This window comes from Pan paniscus, chromosome 5 (genome assembly GCF_029289425.2).
Source record: "Pan paniscus chromosome 5, NHGRI_mPanPan1-v2.0_pri, whole genome shotgun sequence".
NCBI lineage: Eukaryota > Metazoa > Chordata > Mammalia > Primates > Hominidae > Pan > Pan paniscus.
Genome location: NC_073254.2, coordinates 50,204,155 through 50,224,949, shown reverse-complemented (window position 1 = coordinate 50,224,949; position 20,795 = coordinate 50,204,155). Strand labels below are relative to the sequence as shown.

The 20,795-nt window shown below is 47.9% G+C and overlaps 1 protein-coding gene across 1 annotated transcript; it reads right to left on the bottom strand.

Annotated features, from left to right (window-relative positions):
• Positions 1–6,196: 6,196 nt before the first annotated feature.
• ARMC12 (armadillo repeat containing 12) lies at positions 6,197–19,282 on the bottom strand. Its single transcript, XM_055113512.2, is given in 7 exon segments — positions 6,197–7,829; positions 8,720–8,791; positions 8,933–9,106; positions 17,855–17,989; positions 18,201–18,346; positions 19,021–19,080; positions 19,083–19,282. Coding segments are annotated over 7 exon segments (1,101 nt in total). The 5' UTR covers positions 19,264–19,282; the 3' UTR covers positions 6,197–7,496.
• Positions 19,283–20,795: the final 1,513 nt, after the last annotated feature.

Here is a 20,795-nt window from a genome sequence, read left to right as displayed (position 1 = left end):
ACAAGAGAATTGCTTGAACACGGGAGGCAGAGGTTGCGGTGAGCCCAGATCGCGCTGTTGCACTCCAGGCTGGGCAACAAGAGCGAAACTCCTTCTCAAAAAAAAAAAAAGAAGAAGAAATGGGGGTCTTGCTATGTTGCCCAGGTTGGTCTGGAACTCCCGGCCTCAAGTGATCCCCCTGCCTGTCCTCCCAAAGCACTGGGATTACAGGTGCCCGGCCCCTGCTTTAAGTTTTAAGACACACCTGGGGACTCCAGCCGAGTTTTGCTTGAGAACCCTGTGTTGAGGTCCTACTGGAAGCCATGCAGTGGGGCTGGAGTTCCCTTTGTGTCTGTCTCTCATACATCTCCTTCAGGTAATCAGTTAGAGAAGTAACTGGCCATCTGCCTGGCCAAAATCATCTACCAGCACCCTACCCCATCACAATCCCATCAGAGGGAAACTCTGATTGGTTTCCCTTCCTGTAAAGTCCAACTATCCCAACCTGGAGAGCTCTTCTCTCTCCTCTCTGGAGATCCAATTCAAGCCACTCCTCTTCTCTGAAACCTTAGAATTAAATGAGAAGATGAGAAGAGATGTTTCTTTGTAAATAGAATTGCCTGAGGGTCAAAGAGGCCTGTAGTTGAGAAAACAAGCTAAACAGCTGGAAAAAAAGACAGAGGGAAAGGATGGAGTGTCAACTACTGGTTATAAAATTTCTCTTCTCCTTGGCAGGGATTGTCTCTGTGGGGATACAGATGCATCTAGCTGCTGAGCACACAGTAGGTGTCCAATTAGTCCTTGTTGACAATGTCCCTGTAGTGGTTTTTAAATGTTCACACATTCCTTGATATTCTTCCCTTTAATAGGTAGAGCCTAATTGCCTTCCTTTGAATGGGGGCTAGACTGACTTCTAATGAATAGAATGTGGCGGAAGTGACAGTGTATGACTTCTGAGGTGAGGTCAGAAAAGGCATTGCAGCGTCTGCTCTGTTCTCTCCTGGATGATTTACTATAAGGGAAGCCAGCTGCTATGTCATGAAGACTCTCAAACACCCCTGTGGAGATGCCCATGTGTAGAAAGACTGAGGCCTCCTGCCAACAGCTGGCACCAACTTGTCAGTCCCATAAGTGCGCTGTCTTGGAAGGGGATCCTCCAGCCCCAGTCAAGCCTTCAAATAACAACAGTCCTTGGCAAAAGCGTGACTGTAACCACAGCTTGACTGAACCACCCAGTCAAGATGCTCTCAAATTCCTGTGAGAAGTAACATATGTTTATTGATATTTAAATGACTAAGAGGAAGGGAGCTGGAGAGACATTGTGGGAGGAAGAGGTTTTTGCTTCCTGGTTCTAGTGTGCTTGATTGACAGGCTCCTGCTCTGCAAACAGCTTTCAGTGCCCAGTTCCCAGAGTAAGCAGCAACACCCAGTGGCTAGCAGCTTCTCCTGGCACTGTCCACCTTGGGCTGTAGTGTAAGCAGAATACCTCCAACTTCTGCCTCACATACCACCTGCGTGCATGTGGCTTCTGCCGCATCAGGCTCCTGCAGCACCCATAGGTACTCCAGTGCCGCCTCCCGCAGCCCATGAAGGCCAGCAGCACCCAGTGGGAAGCAGCTTCCCCTGCACACCCCACTCAGTTAGTTCTGTAGTCGAAAGTCTCTGGTTCCACACCTCCTTGGGAAAGAGCTTTCCCTGGCATCCTAGAGGGCATATTTCTGGCAAGTTCCACTGGCATGACAGTACAGTGACTTTTCTGCCACCTAGTGAGTTGTGGGCTGTGCTGTACTCAACAAGGTCTGGATCTCAGCCCTGGGTGGGGAGAGGGTATCTCTTTTTTGGGTGCTGTATCTTGGGAGGTAGGGGCTGCTCCTCATGTCAGCTATTTATTATTCCATAGGGTTCTCATAACTCCTTACTAACGAATTCTTTGTTACTCCAATCCCCTGTTTTAATAATCATATTAAAATTTCCTGTTAAATTACTGTGAGGTTTCTCTCTTGATCAGACCCAAGCTGATACACCAAGTTTTCTCATAATTTGTTACATGGCAGCAGATAATACACCACTCCCATCTGATCTTCCCACTGCCAATTCCTTTCGTTACCATCAGCCAATTGCCATTATCATGTGCCTGCCCTGAGCAGGCTCTTCCTTCAAGGTTTTTTTTGTTTTTGTTTCTGTTTTTGTTTTTTTTGAGATGGTGTCTGGCTCTGTCGCCCAGGCTGGCATGCAGTGGCGCGATCTCCGCTCACTGCAAGCTCTGCCTACCGGGTTCACACCATTCTCCTGCCTCAGCCTCCCAAGTAGCTTGGGACTATAGGCGCCCGCCACCACATCCAGCTAATTTTTTGTATTTTATTTTTAGTAGAGATGGGGTTTCACCACGTTAGCCACAATGGTCTCCATCTCCTGAACTCGTGATCCGCCCGTCTCGGCCTCCCAAAGTGCAGGGATTACAGGCATGAGCCACCGCGCCCGGCTCTTCAAGGCTTTGATAAGCAGTCAGATATGTCCTACTGCAGGCAGGCCAGGCACAGTGACTCAAACCTATAAACCCAGCACTTTGTGAGGCCGAGGCAGGCAGATCGCTTGAGGTCAGGAGTTCGAGACCAGCCTGGCCAACATGGCGAAACTTGGTCTCTACTAAAAATACAAAATTTAGCCAGGCATGATGGTGCGCGTCCATAATCCCAGCTACTCGGGAGGCTGAGGCAGGAGAATCGCTTGAACCTGGGAGGCAGAGGTTGCAGTGAGCCAAGATCGTGCCACTGCACTCCAGCCTGGACAATAGAGCAAGACTCCGTCTCAAAAAAAAAATTAGCTGGGCATGGTGGTGGGCACCTATAATCCTAGTTACTCAGGAGGCTGAGGCAGGAGAATCTCCTGAACCTGGGGATGCAGAGGTTGCAGTGAACCAAGATCATGCCACTGCACTCCAGCCTGGGCGACAGAGCGAGACTCCATCTCAAAAAAAAAAAAAACCACAAAGAACAAAAAACATATGTCCTACTGCAAAAAAGAATAAAAGAACAAGGTATATAAGATTCAAGCTTTAATTTGCCAAATGCCAAGTGAGAGGTTCAGATGAGAAGTGCTGCAGGATGCACCAGAGGCTAGTATGCTTGAAAAAAGATCTAGGCTGCAGTGGGACGTCAACTTTGATGACACTAGAAGGCACAGCCCAGTTGGAAGAAGAGGGAAGGCCATTCTAGCATTCTAGGCAGCAGGAAAGTTGTATCAAAAGTAAGCCAGGTGCGGTGGCTCATGCCTGTAATCCCAGCACTCTGGAGGCTGAGGTGGGCAGATCACCTGAGGTCGGGAGTTTGAGACCATCCTAGGCAACATGAAAAAACCCCGTCTCTACTAAAAATACAAAATTAGCCAGGCATGGTGGTGGCGCATGCCTGTAATCCCAGCTACTTGGGAGGCTGAGGCAGGAGAATCGCTTGAACCCAGGAGGTGGAGGTTGCGGTGAGCCGAGATATCGCGCCCTTGCACTCCAACCTGGGCAACAAGAGCAAAACTCCGTCTCAAAAAGAGGAAAAAAAAAATGTTTGGAGGCATCTTCTCTTTATAATAGTAATTTAAAGAAAAAAAAAGAAAACATGTTTGGAGCAAGAGTACACATGGTATGATTAGGGCAGCAATGACTAGTTTGCTCCAGTTTGGCTGGAGCAGAGATGTGGCACAGTAGGCTTGTGGCAGGCAAGAGGATCACACTGTGAAGAGCCTTGAATGCAAAGCTAATTCATTTGGTTTCGTCATGTAAAAAAGGGGTCCAGTGACCACATCTTTGAGGACAAAACTCAGCCTTTTGCTGAGAATACATTTATACCTGTCAGATCACGTGACTTTGCTTTGATGCCAAGAAAGATTTCACCATGGCAATGGGGAGCCCCTGAAGGTTTTTGAGAATGGTGCCATGTGTGATTATAAAATTAGCCTGGAGTGTGTAGGGCTGGAGAGGATGGAAACCAGGAGGAGGAAAAGTCAGGCCCAGTGTGGTGGCTCACACCTGTAATCCCAACACTTTGGGAGGCTGAGCCCAAAGTGGATTGCTTGAGCCCAGGAGTTTGAGACCAGCCTGGGAAACATGCAAAACCTCGTCTTTACAAAAAAAATACAAAAGATTAGCTGGGCGCAGTGGCACACTCCTGTAGTCCCAGCTACCCAAGGAGGCTGACGTGGAAGGACCACGTGAGCCTGGGAAGTCGAGGCTGCAGTGAGCTGTGTTTGCGTCACTGCACTTTAGCCTGGGAGACAGAGTGAGACCCTGTCTCAAAAAAAAAAAAGAAAAAAAGAAGTAGGCAAGTCCTGATGTGGAGGACAGGGCAGTAGCAGTGGAAATGGGGGAACTAGGTGGATGTGGTGGGGAGGAGAATTTGAAAGTGATGCCCAACACCTTGTTGGTGACATGGGCACACATGGAGCTGGTCGAAAGGCAATGTTGGCATTTGACAAGTTCCACTGGGGTGGCTGCAGTGTATTCAGCAGCAAGAAGGAGCAGCCTCAGGCCTGAACTCAGGAGGGAGACAAGGGATGCTGATTCAGATCTGGTAGTGACTGCCCACTCATTCTGGGAGACAGTGATGGGGTTGGCCTCTCTGTAGGCTCTGGCTCTTTCTCATCAGCCCATCCTCATCAAGAAACACCCTCCCTCTTCCACCTGAGTGATATGACCTTGGGCCAGGGATTAAGTGGGGACAGATTTCCTTTAAGTACTTCAGTCCTAAACTGGCCTCTAAAATCCAGAAGCATCAAGATCCTCCTCAGTTTCCATAGGTTTGGGCTTAGAATCCATGACCCACTCTTAAGGGGCTTGGACCAAAGAATGTGAGGGCAAAAGAAAAGCTCAGTAGTAGGAGGTTCTAATCCTATTTCTGCCCTAGACCAGTCATGTGACCTTGAGCAAGTCACTTTTCCATTTTGGGTTTGTTTTCCTTTGAGGAAAATGCCAGGGTTGGTCCTGGACGAGACTAGTTTTCAAATCCTGCTTCTGAAGAACACCGGGAGCCCGTGGCTGGACCAGGTTCTTTGTCCTAGATCGAGCAGTCTCAGGCTGGGAATAGCTCTAACATTAGGTTTCTCTCCCGTAGCATTTTCTTAAACCGTTAGCAATCCTTACTGTTTCCCAGCAAGGATTCACAGATAAAACAGTGAATGAGGGCTGGGCATGGTGGCTCACACCTGTAATCCCAGCACTTTGGGAGGCCAAGGTGGGGGGATCATGAGGTCAGGAGATCGAGACCATCCTGGCCAACATGGTGAAACCCCTTCTCTACTAAAAAATACAAAAAATTAGCTGGGTGTTGTGGCGCGCTCCTGTAGTCCCAGCTACTCGGGAGGCTGAGGCAGGAGAATTGCTTGAACCCGGGAGGCAGAGGATGCAGTGAGCTGAGATTGTACCACTGTACTCCAGCCTGGCGACAGAGCGAGACTCCATCTCAAAAAAACAAAAAAAACAATGAATGAACAACTGGGAAATGCAAATGAATGGGGAATCGGAAAATGGATGACCATATTTGGTTTGACAGTCTTCTTGTTTCTGGAAACTTCATGGTTATGGTGTTATATTACTCATACCATTTTTCTGGTTTCCAAAGCTAAGTTTCAATGACTTTTCAGGACGCTTCATAGAGGACTCTAGGACTCCCCAGTGCCCATAACCTGAAGAGACTGGAGAAATGCTGGAGGCAACACTCTGCAAGGACCTCCGCAGTGATGATCTTTTGTTTTCTCAGTGATGATTTCTTTTTTTTTTTTTTTTTGAGATGGAGTCTCGCACCTCTATCTCTGAGGCTGGAGTGCAATGGCGTGATCTCAGCTCACCGCAACCTCTGCCTTCTGGGTTCAAGCAATTCTCCTGCCTCAGCTTCCCAAGTAGCTGGGATTACAGGCGCCCACCACCACATCTGGCTAGTTTTGTATTTTTAGTAGAGACGGGGTTTCTCCGTGTTGGTCAGGCTGGTCTCGAACTCCCGACCTCGGGTGATCCTCCCGCCTCAGCCTCCCAAAGTGCTGGGATTACAGGCGTAAGCCACTCTGCCCGGCTTTCTCAGTGATGATTTCATAGCTCCTCAGAGCCATCTTTGAGGAATGCATGCAGAACACTGTGGCTTACATTCGTTAGCTCATATAATCCCCCTTTCATTTTCCCAACAGCATCATGAAATCAGTACTATTATTATATGCATTTTATATATGAGGGGCCTGAAGCTCAAATAGGGTTAACTGCTCCCCTGAGGTCACACAGTAAGTGACAGAGCTGGGACTGGAAGCGAGCACTCTGATTCCAGAGCTCCCTTTCTGATCCAGTATGCCTGCAGATCTCTGTCATTCATGCTGTCACCAAGGATCAACAGTTCTTCCTTGGACACGTGGAAAGAATGATCTTCCTCATCCCCTTTGGCTAATTGAGATGTGAGCAGAAGTGATGACATTTATCACTACCACATTCCCTGTCCTTCTGTAATAGTTGTAGAAACACAATGAGGAAGCCTCCCTCAACCTGGGTCTCTGTGTGAGGATGTTGTGGAGTAGAGGCCTGCCCTTCCACCCCCACCGCTGATCTGCAATGGGCATGCAGTGTAAACAAGAATTAACCTTTGCCATGTTTGTTTTTTTTTTTTTGAGACGGAATCACGCTTTGTCGCCCAGGCTGGAGTGCAGTGGCGCAATCTCGGCTCACTGCAAGCTCCGCCTCCTGGGTTCACGCCATTCTCCTGCCTTAGCCTCCCGAGTAGCTGGGACTACAGGCGCCCGCCACCACGCCCGGCTAATTTTTTGTATTTTTAGTAGAGACGGGGTTTCACCGTTTTAGCCAGGATGGTCTCGATCTCCTGACCTCGTGATCTGCCCGCCTCGGCCTCCCAAAGTGCTGGGATGACAGGCGTGAGCCACCGCGCCTGGCCCCCTTTGCCATGTTTAAGCCACTGAGGTGTGAGTGTTGTTACTGTGGGATAGCCTGGCCCATCCTAACTAATCTAATGCTATACTGTGTCCTGTTGATTATCTTTGGCTTCAATCCCCAAGCCTGCCTTCTTCCAACCCCCTGAAAGCAATGGCTCCACATTGATTTGAAAAGCAGCAAGAGCCAGCCTGGCCAACATGCCGAACCCCATCTCTACTAAAAATACAAAAATTAGCTGGGTGTGGTGGCAGGCACCTGTAGTCCCAGCTACTTGGGAGGCTGAGGCAAGAGAATGGCATGAACCAGGGAGGCGCAGGTTGCAGTGAGCCAAGATTGTGCCATTGTACTCCAGCCTAGGCAACAGAGCAAGACTCCGTCTCAAAAAAAAAAAGAAAGAAAAGCAGCAAGAGAAGAGGGGAGCCAGTCCCCCAAACATAGAAGTGGGGATGTGTTTTGAGAGATAAGCCCATGCTGTACCACACTCTGGAGCAGAGGTTATGCTGAATGAAATCTCCACCCAGCCCTGGAAGGCCACCGACAGACATTCGAGCTTCAAGAAACTTCAAGTTTCTCTCCTATACTCATTTATTGGCTCTCCTTAATTTTATTCCATGTTTTTAAAGTAGGAACGACTGGGCTGGCAGGAGGAGGGCCGGGCTCTCAAGTCCTGGGGATACTGCAGGCTGACAATGACCTTGCAGGCCTGGATCTGAACATCTTCCTCAGGGTGGATGACCAGGGCAAGTAGTCGGTCTGCCAGTCGGGACTCTTCCCCAAAGAGGGATTCATGCAGGGACTGTTCGTTGTAATTCCATTTCACCACGCAGTAGTGGGGTGCCTTCCGGCCCTCACTCAGCCGCTCAGCAAACACCAGTACCTCATACAGGAGACTCCCTGACTGTGTGGGCTGGAACAGGTTTAGGAAGTTGGAGTGAACCTGTGATGGGAATAGAGAAAGAATGGGAATAAACTCCTAGGCAAGTTATAAAATTCTTGTTCTTGTATACTCCTATTGCCTAAACTCCCAAATATACCTAAATTTCAGACTCGAGTATATAGTAATTTTTTAGTTTTTCTTTTATTATTATCCTCTAATTTAATTGCCTTGTGATCATAAAACATGAGTGATATGATAATATTCATTCTGGAAATTTTGTTGAGACAAATTTTAAGGCTTAGTGTGTGACTAATTTTCTTACGTATTGTGTGTGTGCTTGAGAGGACTGTGCATTTAATCCTTGTAGACTGTTCTGACTATGTCTAATGGCTCAAGCTTATTTGTGTTATTCACTAAGAGTATATCCTCACTAATTTTGGTTTTTTAATCTATCAGTTGCTGCAAGAATGGTTAAAATATTCCAAATCTCCCACTGTAGTGGTATATTTGTTAATTTCTCCTTTCAATTTTTGTCATATATATTTTGAGACTATGTTATTAGGTGCATACAAGTTTAGAGTTGCCCTACTGTTCTGGTGAACTGAACCACTGATTATCACAGAGTAACCTTTTCTATCCCTAATAATGCTCTTTGCCATAGTAATTTCCCCCCAATATTAAAATACCTACATTAACTTTTGTTTTGTCTCCTGTGTTCCTAACTCTCAGAGTTCAAGAAATGCCTCAAAGGGGGATCCCCCTCCCAATAAAATGGAGTCTCCTTCTACTGGGGGGAACAGAAGAGGCATGATTTTCAGTGCATTTAGTGCAGAGGCAGGAAGATACTAAAACAATTCATCAGGGGTAAATCTGTCTGGAGATGCCATGATTCTTCCCTCCCCCTATACCTGAGTTGGCATTCATCAGCCCCTCTTCAATTTCTTTCTCACCTGGCAGTTGAGAATGTCATAGAGAAGGTCATTCTTCTGTGCCAGGTAGCTCAGCAGTCGTACGGCTTGCACCTGAATAAAGGAAAGAGTAAAGCATGAGAAGGCAGGTGAGTCTGGGCCTGAGCAAGGAAGACATAAACCTCTGCTCCTCCCTCTAAGTACTGTGCTAGGGCTGGTCAGCAAGGCAGGGCTTTGGCCATGGTCCTCAGGCACCTGTGCCAGGATGTAGTCTGACTGCAGGATCTCCATCAAGGCAGGCATCACCCGTCGCAGCTGTGGATGCACATAGTCGGGCAGCGGAAGGTTGTTGAGGAGTCTGAGGCCCGCAATGTGCAGTTCCGTGTCCCAGATGGTGGAGATCAGTTCGAGTACTTTGATGGAGTGTTCCTGGAGTAGGGGAGAACAAAAGGGCTTACTTTTCCAGGTGATCACCACTATCCCAGTATCTGACTTTACTCTTCACTGTCCCCATGGATGTCCCCTGGGCCAAACCCAATAGACAATTCTCCCTAACTCTCAACATAATTTGACCCAGTTGCCCACTCCCACTGCCTTGAAATTCTTTATTTGGCTTTTTTTTTTTTTTTACAGACTTCTTTCCTAGCCCTTCTGCCCAACCTCCTCTTTTCTACCTACCTCACTCCCATACCGGTATCATCCAGACTCACAGTGTTAAATACGGGCCACATGCTGGTGACTCTCCCCTTTATGTCTCTAGCTCCAGCTATGTTGCCCCTCCCCTGAATCCAGACTCATATATGCAGCTGCCAATTCCACTTTTCTCCCCAAATGTCTAATAGAGCTCTCAGAGTTAACACGCTCCCCCATCCCCAGACCTGCTCCTTCTATAGCTTTCCCTGTCTCAGCTATGGGTTACACTTTCCTTCCAGTGGCTCGGGCCAAAAACTGCTGGCATCAACTCCTTTCTTTCTCTCACACTCCTTTTCCAATCCTTCAGAAAATACTGTAGGCACTACCTTCAAAATCTATCAAAATTCAAGCCACTTCTCCTCACCCCCACTTCTTACCACCCTCTTTCAAGCCACTGGCATCTCACCGGGATTTCTGCAATAGCCTCCTGTCTCCCTGCTTCCATTCTCACCCCCTGCATCTACTTTCAGAGCAGCTGACATGTTAGACATGTCACTCCTCTGCTCAAGAGCCCCCATTTCATTCAGTGTAAAAGCTAAAGTCCTTACAGTGGCATACGGTCCAATGTGATCTGCCCCTCTCTCCCTATTATGTCTTGGACTCCATCTTCTCTTCTCTCCCTCATGACCAAGGTTCCCATCACAATGGCCTCTTACATATTCCATGAACATGCCAGGTACACACCTGTCTTAGGGTGTTTGCATAGGCTGTGCCCTCTGCTTAGCACACTCTATCCCTAGATACTCACAACTCACTCTCACACCTCCTTTAAGACTTCATTAAAATGTTACCTTCTCAGTAAGGCCTTCTCTAACCACCCCCATCCCAGCCTTCCTTACCACCCTCCACTGTTATTTTATTTTTCTCTACAGCATTGTCACGTGTAACACACATTTTCATTTCTTTAATTTTGTTTTTTATTTTAATTTAATTTAATTTTATTTTATTTTATTGGAGACCGTCTCACTCTGTTGCCCAGGCTGGAATGCAGTGGTGCAATCTTGGGTCACTGCAACCTCCGCCTCCCAGGTACAAGCGATTCTCCTGCCTCAGCCTCCCGAGTAGCTGGGATTACAGGTGTATGCCACCGTGCTCAACTAATTTTTGTATTTTTAGTAGAGACGGGTTTTCGCCATGTTGGCCAGGCTGGTCTTGAACTCCTGACCTTAGGTAATATGCCCGCTTCGGCCTCCCAAAGTGCTGGGTTTACAGGCGTGAGCCTCCGCACCCGGCCTTTATTTTGAAATGATTATAAATTTACAGGAAGTTGCAAAAATAGTACAGCGAGGTCCCATGTGCTCTTCACCCAGTTCCCCTCAATGGTCACATCTTGCATTATAGTATAATATCAAAACTAGGAAATTGGTGTTGGTGTAATATGTGTGCATAGTTCTATGTCATTTCAGCACATGCACATATTTGTGTAACCACAACTGCAGCCAACAGATTATCCCACCAGAACTGTCCCATTGCCACAAAGATCTATCTCAAGAGACCCCTTTAGAGTCACTCCCACCTGCTCCCCCAGCCCAAAGCCCAGGCAACCACTTGTGTTTTCCATCTCTATATATGACCTTTTAAGTTTGAGGATGTTATATAAATGAAATCACACTTTATGTGATCATTTGAGATCGGCTTTTTTCACTCAGCATAACGCCCTTGAGAACCATCCAAGTTGTTGTGCATATCAATATTATATTCCTTTTTATTACTAAGTAGCATTCCATGGTAATGGCTATACCGCTTTGTTTAACCATTCACCGATTGACAGACATTTTTGGTTGTTTCCAGTTTGGGGCTATTCCACATAAAACTGCTATCAACAATCGTTTACTGGTTTTTGTGCAGATATAAGTTTTCATTTCTCTAGGATAAAGGCCCAAGAGTTCAACTGCTGAATTGGTAAATGTATGTTTAGTTCTGAAAGAAACTGCCAAACTATTTTCCAGAGTGGCTGCTGTACCATTTTATATTCCCACCAGCAATATATGAAAGATCCGGTTTTTCTATATCTTTGCTAGCATTTGGTATCGTCACTAATTTTGATTTTAGATATCCTAATAGGTGCACAGTAATATCTCAGCATGGTCTTCATTGCATTTCCCTAATGGCTGGTGATATTAAACATGGTTTCATGTGCTTATTTGCCATCCATATATCCTCTTCAGTGAAATATCTGTTCATGTATTTTGCCCATTTCCTAATTGGACTGCTTGTTTTAACATCAGGGTTGTTTTTGTTTTTAGACAGAGTCTCACTCTTTTGCCCAGGCTGGAGTGCAGTGGTGCGATCTCGGCTCGCTGCAACCTCCACCTCCCAGGTTCAAGTGATTCTCCTTTCTCAGTCCCCTGAGTAGCTGGGATTACAGGTGCCCACGACCATGCCCAGCTAGTTTTTGTATTTTTAGTAAAGATGGGGTTTCACCATGCTGCCCAGGCTGGTCTCAAACCCCTGACCTCGTGATCCCCCATGCCCGGCCTAACATTCAGTTTTGAAAGCACTTGATACAATTTAGCTGAGTCCTTTATCAGATATGTGATTTTCAAATATACTCCCTCAGCCAGGCACAGTGGCTCACGCCTCTAATCCCAGCACTTTGGGAGGTCGAGGTGGGCGGATCATGAGGTCAAGAGACCGAGACCATCCTGGCCAACATGATGAAACCCCATCTCTACTAAAAATACAAAAATCAGCTGGGCATGGTGGTGTACACCTGTAATCTCAGCTACTTGGGAGGGTGAGGCAGGAGAATCGCTTGAACCCAGGAGGCGGAAGTTGCAGTGAGCCGAGATTGCGCCATTGAACTCCAGCCTGGGTGACAGAGCAAGACTCCATCTCAAAACAAAAACAAAAACAAAAACAAATACACTCTCCCAGTCTGCAGCTTTTTTCATTCTCTTAACAGGATCTTTCATGGAGCAAATGTTTTTAATTTTAATAAAGTCCAATGTATTGATTTTCCTTTTATAGATCATGCTTTTGATGTCATGAACTCTTCACCAAGCCCAACATCTCAAAAGATTTTCTTTTTCTTTTTTCTTTTTTTTTTTTGAGATGGAGTCTCACTCCCATCAAACAGGCTGGAGTGCAATGTCGTGATCTTGGCTCAATGCAACCTCCACCTCCTGGGTTCAAGTGATTCTCCTTCCTCAGCCTCCTGAGTAGCTAGGATTACAGGCCTCCTGGGTTCAAGATTTTCTTCTTGAAAACTGCATCACCCCCACCCAGACTCCTTTATCCACCCCCCGCCTTTTTATTTTTCTCCATGGCACTTACCACATGAAACACACTATATATTTTACTTATTTGTGTATTGCTTGCCTTGCCCTGTTAGAATATAAATTCCACAAGCACAGGGATCTTCCCTGTTCTGTTTACTGCTTTCTCTCCTGTACTTAGAGCAGCGTGTTGGCACAAAGTGTTCAATATTACATTTATTGAGTGAATAAAGGGATCTTCGGTTCTAGGATGCAAGATGCGGGCAGGACGCAGTGGCTCACGCCTTTAATCCCAGCACTTTGGGAAGCCAAGGTGGGCAGATCACCTGAGCTTGGGAGTTCAGGATCAGCCTGACCAACATGGAGAAACCCCATCTCCACTACAAAAACAAAAAATCAGCGGAACGTGGTGGCACATGCCTGTAATCCCAGCTACTCGGGAGGCTGAGGCAGGAGAATCACTTGAACCCGGGAGGCGGAGGTTGCGGTGAGCCGAGATCGCGCCATTGCACTCCAGCCTGGGCAACAAGAGCGAAAATCCGTCTCAAAAAAAAAAAAAAAAGTAAGATGCTTGGACCTAGAGGTATTACCAAAGACAGGTAACCTCACGAGCTGCACCTTTATGAGCCATGTAAGAAGTAAGCAAGAGTCCTGGAGTGGAAGTGAGCATTCCCATCAGTACCTGCCCTTCCCTTCCCCCACCCCTCAAAAGCCGTGGCGACCCGCAGGACAGGTTGGAGTCAGCAAGTCTGGGACAGGGTTTCAGAACAAGGGAACAGCAGCAAGGGAGCATGTGAGAGCATAAAGCATGCATTGTACGTGGCTGGGGTTAGGGCAAGGAGGTGCAGCCCATGGCCAATCACGCACTTTATGCTGAGAGCCTTGAGGCAGACCCAAAGGGCCTGACGGCCTAAGAGCCCTCTGGAGACAGTGGGCTGATTCAGGGAATGGGGTGAGCTCCACTTTGGATATGTTGGGTTAGAGAACTTGGAGGGCATCTAAGTGGATATGCCTAGTAGCAGCTGGCCATGGGGAAGGCAGGGGAGCCCACAGGCTGCAGAGATCCAGAAGGGCACAGCTAGATGGAAATTGAGATCAAGGAGTAACTACTTTCACCTGAAAAGAGACCAGGGGTCAGGCCCTCAGCATAAAGACACTGGGGAAAAAAAGGAAGAGTGGGACTCAGGCCGCCTGCATCAGAATTTCCTGGGGGATTTGTGAAAAACAAAGTTCTCCTGTTGAACTGAACTCCCTGGGCTTTTTTTTTTTTTTTTTTTTTGAGACAGAGTCTCGTTCTGTGGCCCAGGCTGGAGTGCAGTGGCGTGATCTTGGCTCACTGCAAGCCTCTGCCTCCCGGGTTCAAGTGATTCTCCTGCCTCAGCCTCCCAGATAGCTGGGATTACAGGTGCCCGCCACCACGTCCGGCTAATTTTTGTATTTTTAGTAGAGACGGGGTTTCTCCATGTTGGCTAGGCTGGTCTCGAACTGACCTCAGGTGATCTGCCCACCTCAGCCTCCCAAAGTGCTGGGATTACAGGCTTGAACCACTGCGCCCAGCCAAAATCTTTGCTTTTAACAAGCTCTCCAGGTGATTATAATATGCTTGAGAATCACAGCCTGACCAGGTGTGGTGGCTGACACCTGCAATCCCAGCACTTTGGGAGGCTGAGGCGGGTGGATCACTTGAGCTCAGGAGTTCGAGACCAGCCTGAACAACATGGCAAAACCCCGCCTCTAAAAAAATACAAAAATTAGCCGGGCATATTGGTGCATGCCTGTAATCCTAGCTACTAGGGAGGTTGAGGTGGGAGGATCACTTGAGTCCTGGAGGTGGAGGTTGCAGTAAGCCAAGATCGTACCACTGCACTTGAGAAGGCTGAGGGATGAGGCAGCAAGCAGAGATCTCTCTAGGTATTTTTTTCTGTTTGTTTCTCAATCTATTTTTATTCTTTTGTGTGTTTGCTTTTATTGATATATCATAGTTGTGCATATTTTGAGGATACATGTAAAGAGAATTTTTTCCCCAAAAAAGTTTGATGCCAAAAATTAAAATGTGGACCACGCATGGTGGCTCATGTCTGTAATCCCAGCAGTTTGGGAGGCCGAGGCAGGCAGATCACTTGAGGCCAGGAGTTTGAGACCAGCCTGGCCAACATGGTGAAACCCTGTCTTTACTAAAATACAAAAAAATTAGCCAGGCGTGGTGATGCGCGCACGCCTGTGATTCCAGCTACTCTGGAAGCTGAGGCATAAGAATTGCTTGAACCTGGGAGGCAGAGGTTGTAGTGAGCCAAGATCGTGCCACTGCACTCCAGCCTGGGCAACAGAGCAAGACTCTGTCTCAAAAAAAAAAAAAAATTAAAATGTGAAATTATCAAACGTTAGGTTATGACACAATAGAACACTCGTGCAGGGCTGGTGGGGTGAAAATGGATACCTCCCTCCTGGAAAAGTTGGGCATATCCTTTGACCAAACCATTCCACTCCTGCATACACACCCTAGAATCCTCTCTCAGGCACACAAGGGAGACGAACACAGGAATGTTCACAGCACAATGTGAGTGTGACAAGCACCTGGAAACAATGCAAATGCCTAACAACGGGCAAGTGGCAGGGTATTCACAAAAGAGACCACCACAGAGCGGTGAAAGAGACCCAGGGGGGAGAATCGCTTGAGCCCAGGAGTTCAAGGCCAGCCTGAGAAACATAGTACTCCCGTACTCACTGAGCACACCCGTACTCCCAGCTATTAGGGGGGCTGAGGTGGGAGGACTGCTTGAGCCTGAGAAGTCAAGGCTGCAGTGAGCCAAGATCATGCCACTGCACTCCAGCCTGGGCGACAGAACGAGACCCTGTCTCAAAAAAAAAAAAAAAAAAAAAACAAACCAGAAGGAAGCAGAGCTGCCCAATAAGGATGAATCTCTCAACGTAGCAGGGAGAAAAGGCCAACCACAGAATAGAAACCATCTACTTCCATGTACATGAAGCTTAAAAACATACCAGACTATATTTTACCTCTTTATTATCTGCTATGCCCTGCTAGAATATGCAAGGATACATACATATATGGTAAAACTACAAAGAATATTTGGAACTGCTAAACAAAATGCAGGGCAATGACTGCCTCTGGTGGGGGAGGAAGCCAAGATGTGGGAGGGGGCTGTGCTCTATTTCTTGGCCTGGGCATGTTCTGTTTTATTGTTATTCCTTCTAACTTACACATATACAATATTTGCAAGTTTTACATATTTTATTTGTTTTTAATTTGGGAGAGATAGACTATTTGCCAGGAAGAGATGTGGAGGTCAAGGGAGAGGCTTTTTTGGTTTTGCTTTGTAAGATGGGAGGGGTTGGAGCCTACTGCATGCTGACGGGGAGCGGAGCGTAAGCAATCAGAGAGGCCCTTAAGGAAGGGGTGGGAGGCAGGATTGAGACTATCACTGGCCACAGACCAGGAGAAAGCCATTTTTTCATGGCAGCAGCAGGAAAGCAGGGAGGATGGGTGTGGATACTGTAAGTTTGGGGGTATGATAGCAGGGAAAGGGGGAAGTGACATGTGGTGTTTTACATTTTGTCTATGGAGTAATGGAGAAGTTATCCGTGGCCATGACACCAACCTCTGATTAACACAGGCCCAGGGGATAGAGTATAAAAAATACATCTGATCTTTGTCCCTAGTTCCAGGAACAGAGCTCCTGAAACCTTTGGAATTTCCTGAGTGACAGCAGTGTCCTTTGTTACTGCAAACCAACCCTTTTTGGTCACAACAGAGCTTATGCTAATGAAGTGACTCCAGGCAGGGCCCTTGGATAGCTTCTGGTTACCAGAAAGACCAAAGCATGATTAGAAGGTTGGGATTTTCAGCTTCGCTCCCAACTTCTGGGGAGGGGTGAGCAGCTGGACATGATTTAATTCATCAAGACTACATAATAAAAACCTCTGACCAATGGGGTTCAAAGAGCTTCCTGGTTGCTGAACGTGTGGAGGTGCTGGGAACAGCAGGGCACTCCTGAAGTGGGCTTGTGGCAGGCCTCCATAACAACTGTTTCAGTACTGACTGTGTGGTTAAGTTAAATGTTAAAAGCCAGTGCCCTTATACAAAGGCTGGAATGTAACAAAAGCCCACCAGGAGTTTTGCCTAGGCCTTTCCTGGGCCTTAAAGCATGACAAAATTACGAAGGAATTCTTAATGGGACCCGTTTAGGATTAAACAAGTTTTACCGTGGGTCTGAAGAAACGCCACAGGTCTCCACAAACAAGTTTATTGGGGATCTGAAGGAATTCCTCAAAACTCCTTGATTTAGCAGGAGACAAAATAAGGGTAATCACCCCAGCACCTGGACCCATTTAGATTAAGTAAATTTACTGAGGCTCCAGTGGAAGGTCTTCGGGACTCAGACCTTAGTTATAAATTAAAAGAAGTTAATCACTTACGTCTTTAGATGAATGCACATTTACACATAGACATATAGCTTAGAAGGTATATAAGTTCTGAAAAACTTTGTAATTTTGAGTTGGTCCAGCGATAATTTCCAGGCCTTCTCCCTGTAACCGGTTACAGAAATAAAAACTCTCTTCCTCCCCAGTTCATCTGCATCTCGTTATTGGGCCACGAGCAATAGCAGCCCAATCCTCAGTTTGGTCCAGGAACAGGCCTGGAAGCTCCGCGCCCTGACACCCTGCCCTATGTGTCTCCTCCATTTAGCTGTTCCTGAGTTGTGTCCTTTATAAAAAAACCAGTAATAGTAAGTAAAGTCCTTTCCTGAGTTCTGGGAGCCATTCTAGCAAATTACTAAATCTAAAAAGGGAGTTGTGGGAACCCCCGAATTCATAGCGGGCCAATCAGAAGTCAGACCTATGATTGGTACCTGAAGTTGGGGGGAAGTCTTGGGGGACTCAGCCCTTAACCTGTGAAGTCTGCCCTAACTATGGATAGTGTCTGAACTGAATTGAATTGTTGAACACCCAGCCAGTGTTGGGAATTGGTGTCAGAAAAAACGTGGCAGTGGTAGGGAGCTTGTGGGGTAGTGGGGGTCCTTCTATTTGGGGTTGAGAGATACCACTAGTGCCTCAATTGAGTTTCATCCTGAAATTCAAAGGCCTTCATGACCCTGCTGGGAATCTGACCACCGTTTTCCCACTTATTTCTGGGTCACAAATTCACACCCAAACAAACTTCTGGAACATGACCATTTATCCTATGGTAATTAAAGGACTTAAGGACTATAGACATCCTGCATGCCCCACCACGCATCCCTGGGCTCACCTGGATTTTGAGCCTGAATTTTCTGATGCCAGAGAAAGCTTTAAGTGTATTCAGAGCTTGGGTTTTGACACTGTTGTCCTTGTCATCCAGCATGTAGCCCAGCAACACGATGTCATCCGTAGTACAAGCAGAGGCCTGGAGTATTGGGGAGAGATGGAAGAGGCAGGAGAAGCGGGTGTTCTGGGCCCACTGCCCCCCATGTCACCAAGATCCCTCCGCACACCCCTCCCGCTATCAGCCAGAGAGAGGTCCCAGGATATAGTCTGGCCATTCCAGGGGCAGGGATCGGCCGTAACCCCCAGGGGCCAGGCCGGCTAGGGGGGACCTCCTGCTTCCCTTCCCTCACCTCAGCCTCCAGCAAGTACACACAGCGAGTGATACTGTGCAGGATCATGCTCTTGGCGTACTCATCCTGTTTGCACTCCAAAGAGTTGAGGAGCCTCCGGAGCTCACCTGAGTCCCGCCCGTGCCGCTCTCGCTCGACTGCCAGGCCTAGACAGCCACCGCAGCCCAGTTCAGGCTGTGGACTCAGAAGTGATGAAAGAATGGGGTTGGGAAGTAGGGGACAGGGACTTGGGGACAAGGCTGCCTTGCCTTTTCGGAGAAGCCTTCTCACCATATGCAGGACCACCATGTACAGTTGAACGAATGTTTACTGCACAAGGGCACCCTATCTAATGTTGTATTGTCCATAACATACCATCATAGATTTGTCCATTTACTCTAACAACTGTCTGGCATATGGCGGTAACAAGTAGTATTTCATCATAACCAGTATGTGGCAATGATATTCCAGCAGATGGCAATAAAGAGTCTTGCAGAAGGGGCTCATTTTCCTACTCTGCACAAAAGAACATGTGGACTAGTGGAAGCTCTGGGCATATAGTAAGTCCTCCAATTTTCCCTTTCCTTAAAGCCTCACGTTCCTGGGGCAGAAAAGGGATGGGGGGAGCTGCCGACACCAAGTTTCCAAGAAGTGGAATCCTGGGAGCCAGAGGAAATGTAGTATTTGGAGACCTGCCAGATGAGTCTGAGGATCCACTTGAGTGAGATCCAGGGACCCTGAGCTAGCATCTCTGGCAGGGCCTTGCCTAGGACGCTGCAGGGTGGGCTTGAGGAAGATGGACAAGAGAAAGACAAAGGAAAGAGGAACTTGGAGGCATCACCTTTGGGCCCTCCCACAGCAGAGGCCTCGGGAGGAGGTGCCTCCTGGGGCAGAGCCCTCTCCCAGGGCCCGGACACTCACGGGCAATGCAGATGGGTGAGTTGCTACAGAGGGGTGGTTTGCATTTTATGCCGGCCTTGATGGCCTTGTAGAGCAGGTAGATCGCCCCGGCACCTGTGGCCAGGCTGACTACACTTTTGCGGATGTCCAGTTGCCCCAGGTATTGGGGGATGCTCTTGCCCATGTCTTCAGTGTTGCCCTGGGCCCAGGTGAGAGCTAGGCCCAAGGCACCTGTGGGGGGCCTTCCGGAACCAGAACTCTGGCAGGGTCAGGAACCAGGGTACCAGAATTGGAACCTAGGCAACAAAGGAAACTGGGGAGATAATGGGATGGAGGGCAGTGGTCAGGAAATGGGGCAGCCAGGAGTGCTTGAGAACAGATGGGGCCAGGCACCATGGCCCACACTTGTAATCCCAGCACTTTGGGAGGCCAAGGCAGGCAGATCACTTGAGGTCAGGAGTTCGAGACCAGCCTGGCCAATATGGTGAAACCTTGTCTCTACTAAAAATACAAAAAAATTAGCCAGGCATTGTGGCGCACACATGTAATCCCAGCTACTCAGGGGACTGAGGCAGGAGAATCGCTTGAGCCTGGGAGGTTGAGGTTGCAGTGAGCTGACACGCCACTGTACTCCAACCTAAGCGACAGAGCAAGACTCCATTTCAAAAAAAAAAAAGAGAAGGTTCTGCTTTAGAGACCACAGGAGATGAAGCATAAGACAGAAGGGGAATAAATGGGGAGAGGGCAGAAGTGTCCTTCACATCCCCTCTTCTTTAAGGGGGGACCCCAGCAGGTAGCTCCAGAGGCTGCCTTTCCACCATTAGAGGGCAGCAGAGGTCCATTTCCGGGCTGGGGCCTTAGGGCATTTCTGGGAGAGGTGTTTGGGGTATGCCCATTGACAACCCTGTTCCTTTTCTTTCCGGGCCCTCCCATCTGTGATCTCTCCACCCTAGATCTACCCCTGGGCCTTGGGGTGTTTCTTCAGGTAGGGTTCCCTCCCCGCATCAGAGGATGAAAAGGAGGGGAGTATCTTAGAAAGCATGCACAGACTCTTGAGGCAAATCCACCCTTTTCCAGCATCTGCATGTTGCCCTGAAGTTTACCTGTTTGACAAAAAGCTCTTGAGGACAGCTACCTTTGCATCTCCAGCATAGAATCTTGTACTTAGCAGGTGGTTTAAGTCATGTTCTGCCATTCTTTAAGGACTTGGCGGCAGAACAATGACAGCATGTAGTAACTGGGGCTCCAGACCCTTCTAACCAGAGTGACCTTGGAGGAGAAAGGGATCGCCTTTGCCTTAGTCTGTTTCTGCATTTGTAACCTAAAGGGATTCGGATTTACCATTCTAAAACTCCAGGATTAAAATGTGGGTAAGTCTGTGCCTTTCAGCTAAATTTGGAAGTATCACCTCTCAGCCTCCCCAGGGATATGAGGCGGCTTGTGAGGTCCTCTGGAGTCAGAAGATGCCACCACCCCAGAGGATGTGAGCCCACCTGTGGAGGTCTTGATCCCCACCACTAGGATGGGGCAGGTGAGACCAGACCCTTCCCTCTTCCCCACCAGGGTCTCCCCACAGCTTCTGTCCCCACTCTCTGTTGCAGAACAGGCAAGTGGCCAGCTCCAAACTAGGGCCACGCCCACAGCCAGTGCTGAGCATGCTGCACCAGAACAGGTGTTCACCTACCTGGCCCTGATCCCTTTTTGGGAGAACTGGGA